The sequence below is a fragment of the Otolemur garnettii genome, unplaced genomic scaffold (assembly GCF_000181295.1).
Source record: "Otolemur garnettii isolate 467f Iridium unplaced genomic scaffold, OtoGar3 scaffold00111, whole genome shotgun sequence".
Classification (NCBI taxonomy): Eukaryota; Metazoa; Chordata; class Mammalia; order Primates; family Galagidae; genus Otolemur; species Otolemur garnettii.
The window spans coordinates 5,950,351-5,951,985 of NW_003852506.1; the positions used below are offsets into that span (position 1 = coordinate 5,950,351).

Consider the following 1,635-nt stretch of genomic DNA (forward strand, 5'->3'; position numbering starts at 1 on the left):
ACAGACAAGGCGCAGAAGTGCCGACAGCCGGCAGAAACAGAAAGGAACACAGAAGACGGTCTCGCCCAGAGCCCTAGAGAGAGCAGAGCCCTGCTGATGCTCGTACTGGTTTTGGACTGCTAGCCTCCAGAACTATGGGAGAATAAATTTCTGTTGTTTTAAGCCACTAAGTTTGTGATTCTTTGCTACAGAAACCATAAGAAATTACAACATTCAAATGACATTAGAAGACTTACATCATAAACACCTGAAAAATTTAGCAATGCTTCATTGGACTATGTTCTTCTCACAGCAAAAGTAAAAAGAGAGCGCACTTCCCTCCAGCAATACCTTGAAGGGAATGTGGATTGACCTTGAAAACAGAATATTTAAACCTCCCAGACATTGTTTACTCCATGTGCAGACTACTTTACAGTCATTCTTTCCATACCATCCATTTAGATCACCGCCATTACAGGTCTGACTGGTGGTAAGATGTTAGAACTGACAAAATAAATGATCACGAATAAAAATGGAAAAGTGCTCTCTCTGCTACTGAGCTGCTGAACCAATGCAGTGGTTTATAACAGCAGGACGAAACCAAATAATTGGATATTGTGATGAATTTGAGGTGTTACCATTTCGATGGCTTTAGGATGATGATAAGTGTTAACCAGTAACACCACCACATTCCTTTTGGCCCACAGGCTCGGTGGGATGGCTTGACTGGGCGTATCACCTTCAATAAAACCAATGGCTTGAGGAAGGATTTTGATCTGGACATTATTAGTCTCAAAGAAGAAGGAACTGAAAAGGTAACCTCCTCGATAATAAATAAATATTTGTTTACAAATCAATAAATGTAAATAAATAAATACATAGACTTGCTCAAGCACTTTTGCTATATTGAACAGACAAATGAGAGACGGATAAAGTGATTCTCTCAGCATGCTGACTTGCAGCCAGCTTTCCAACTCTCTCCCTCATTTGCAGATGTTGACATGACAGATTCTTAAATCGCATGGGTTTCTAATAGCAGTGCTAACTACTGCTTGCTTTATGTATTAAGTGTGCATATGTTATTACATATTTAAGCTTGTGGTTGAGTGTCATTAGGCCCATATGTCAAGCTTTTAAGAAACTGAGTTTAGACTTGGAGAATCAGAAGCTGTCAATGGTTTGTCTATGGAATGGTGTCCAAGGTTTACTCAGAAATTAATTTTAATTGCACATTGCACTCCATTTTAAGATTGGTGACAGGGGGACAGAGAAAGTAGGATACAAGAAGCTGACTGGAGTAAATTAACTTTGCATTCTTAATTTTAGGACAAATGCCAAAAAAATGTATTTTAATGTTGGATCCTCATTTTAGGATTATTTTAGTTTTAACTCAGTCGCTCCAAGTTTAATGTTCTATTTTAGTTAATATTTAGAGTAGCACAGATGTTTACTATTTAAATAATAATGATAAAAGAATTTGGCTTCTCAGTATATTTTAGTATACCAATTTTAGTATTCATGTGTATTAACACTTAACAGTGTGGGGCAGTGCCTGTGCCTCAGTGAGTAGGGCACCAGCCCTATATACTGCAGGTGACGGATTTGAACTTGACCTTGGCCAAACTGCAACAACAACAACAACAAAATAGGCAGGCA

At 38.3% G+C, this 1,635-nt stretch overlaps 1 protein-coding gene across 1 annotated transcript in view; it reads left to right on the forward strand.

Moving 5' to 3' along the window:
- Positions 1 to 1,635, forward strand: part of GRIK1 (glutamate ionotropic receptor kainate type subunit 1) — a 380,233-nt gene that overhangs the window by 324,757 nt on the left and 53,841 nt on the right. The window contains exon 8 of the mRNA XM_023517450.1: positions 687 to 794. Within this exon, the coding sequence (XP_023373218.1) occupies positions 687 to 794 (108 nt within the window). The remainder of the gene's footprint in view (positions 1 to 686; positions 795 to 1,635) is intronic.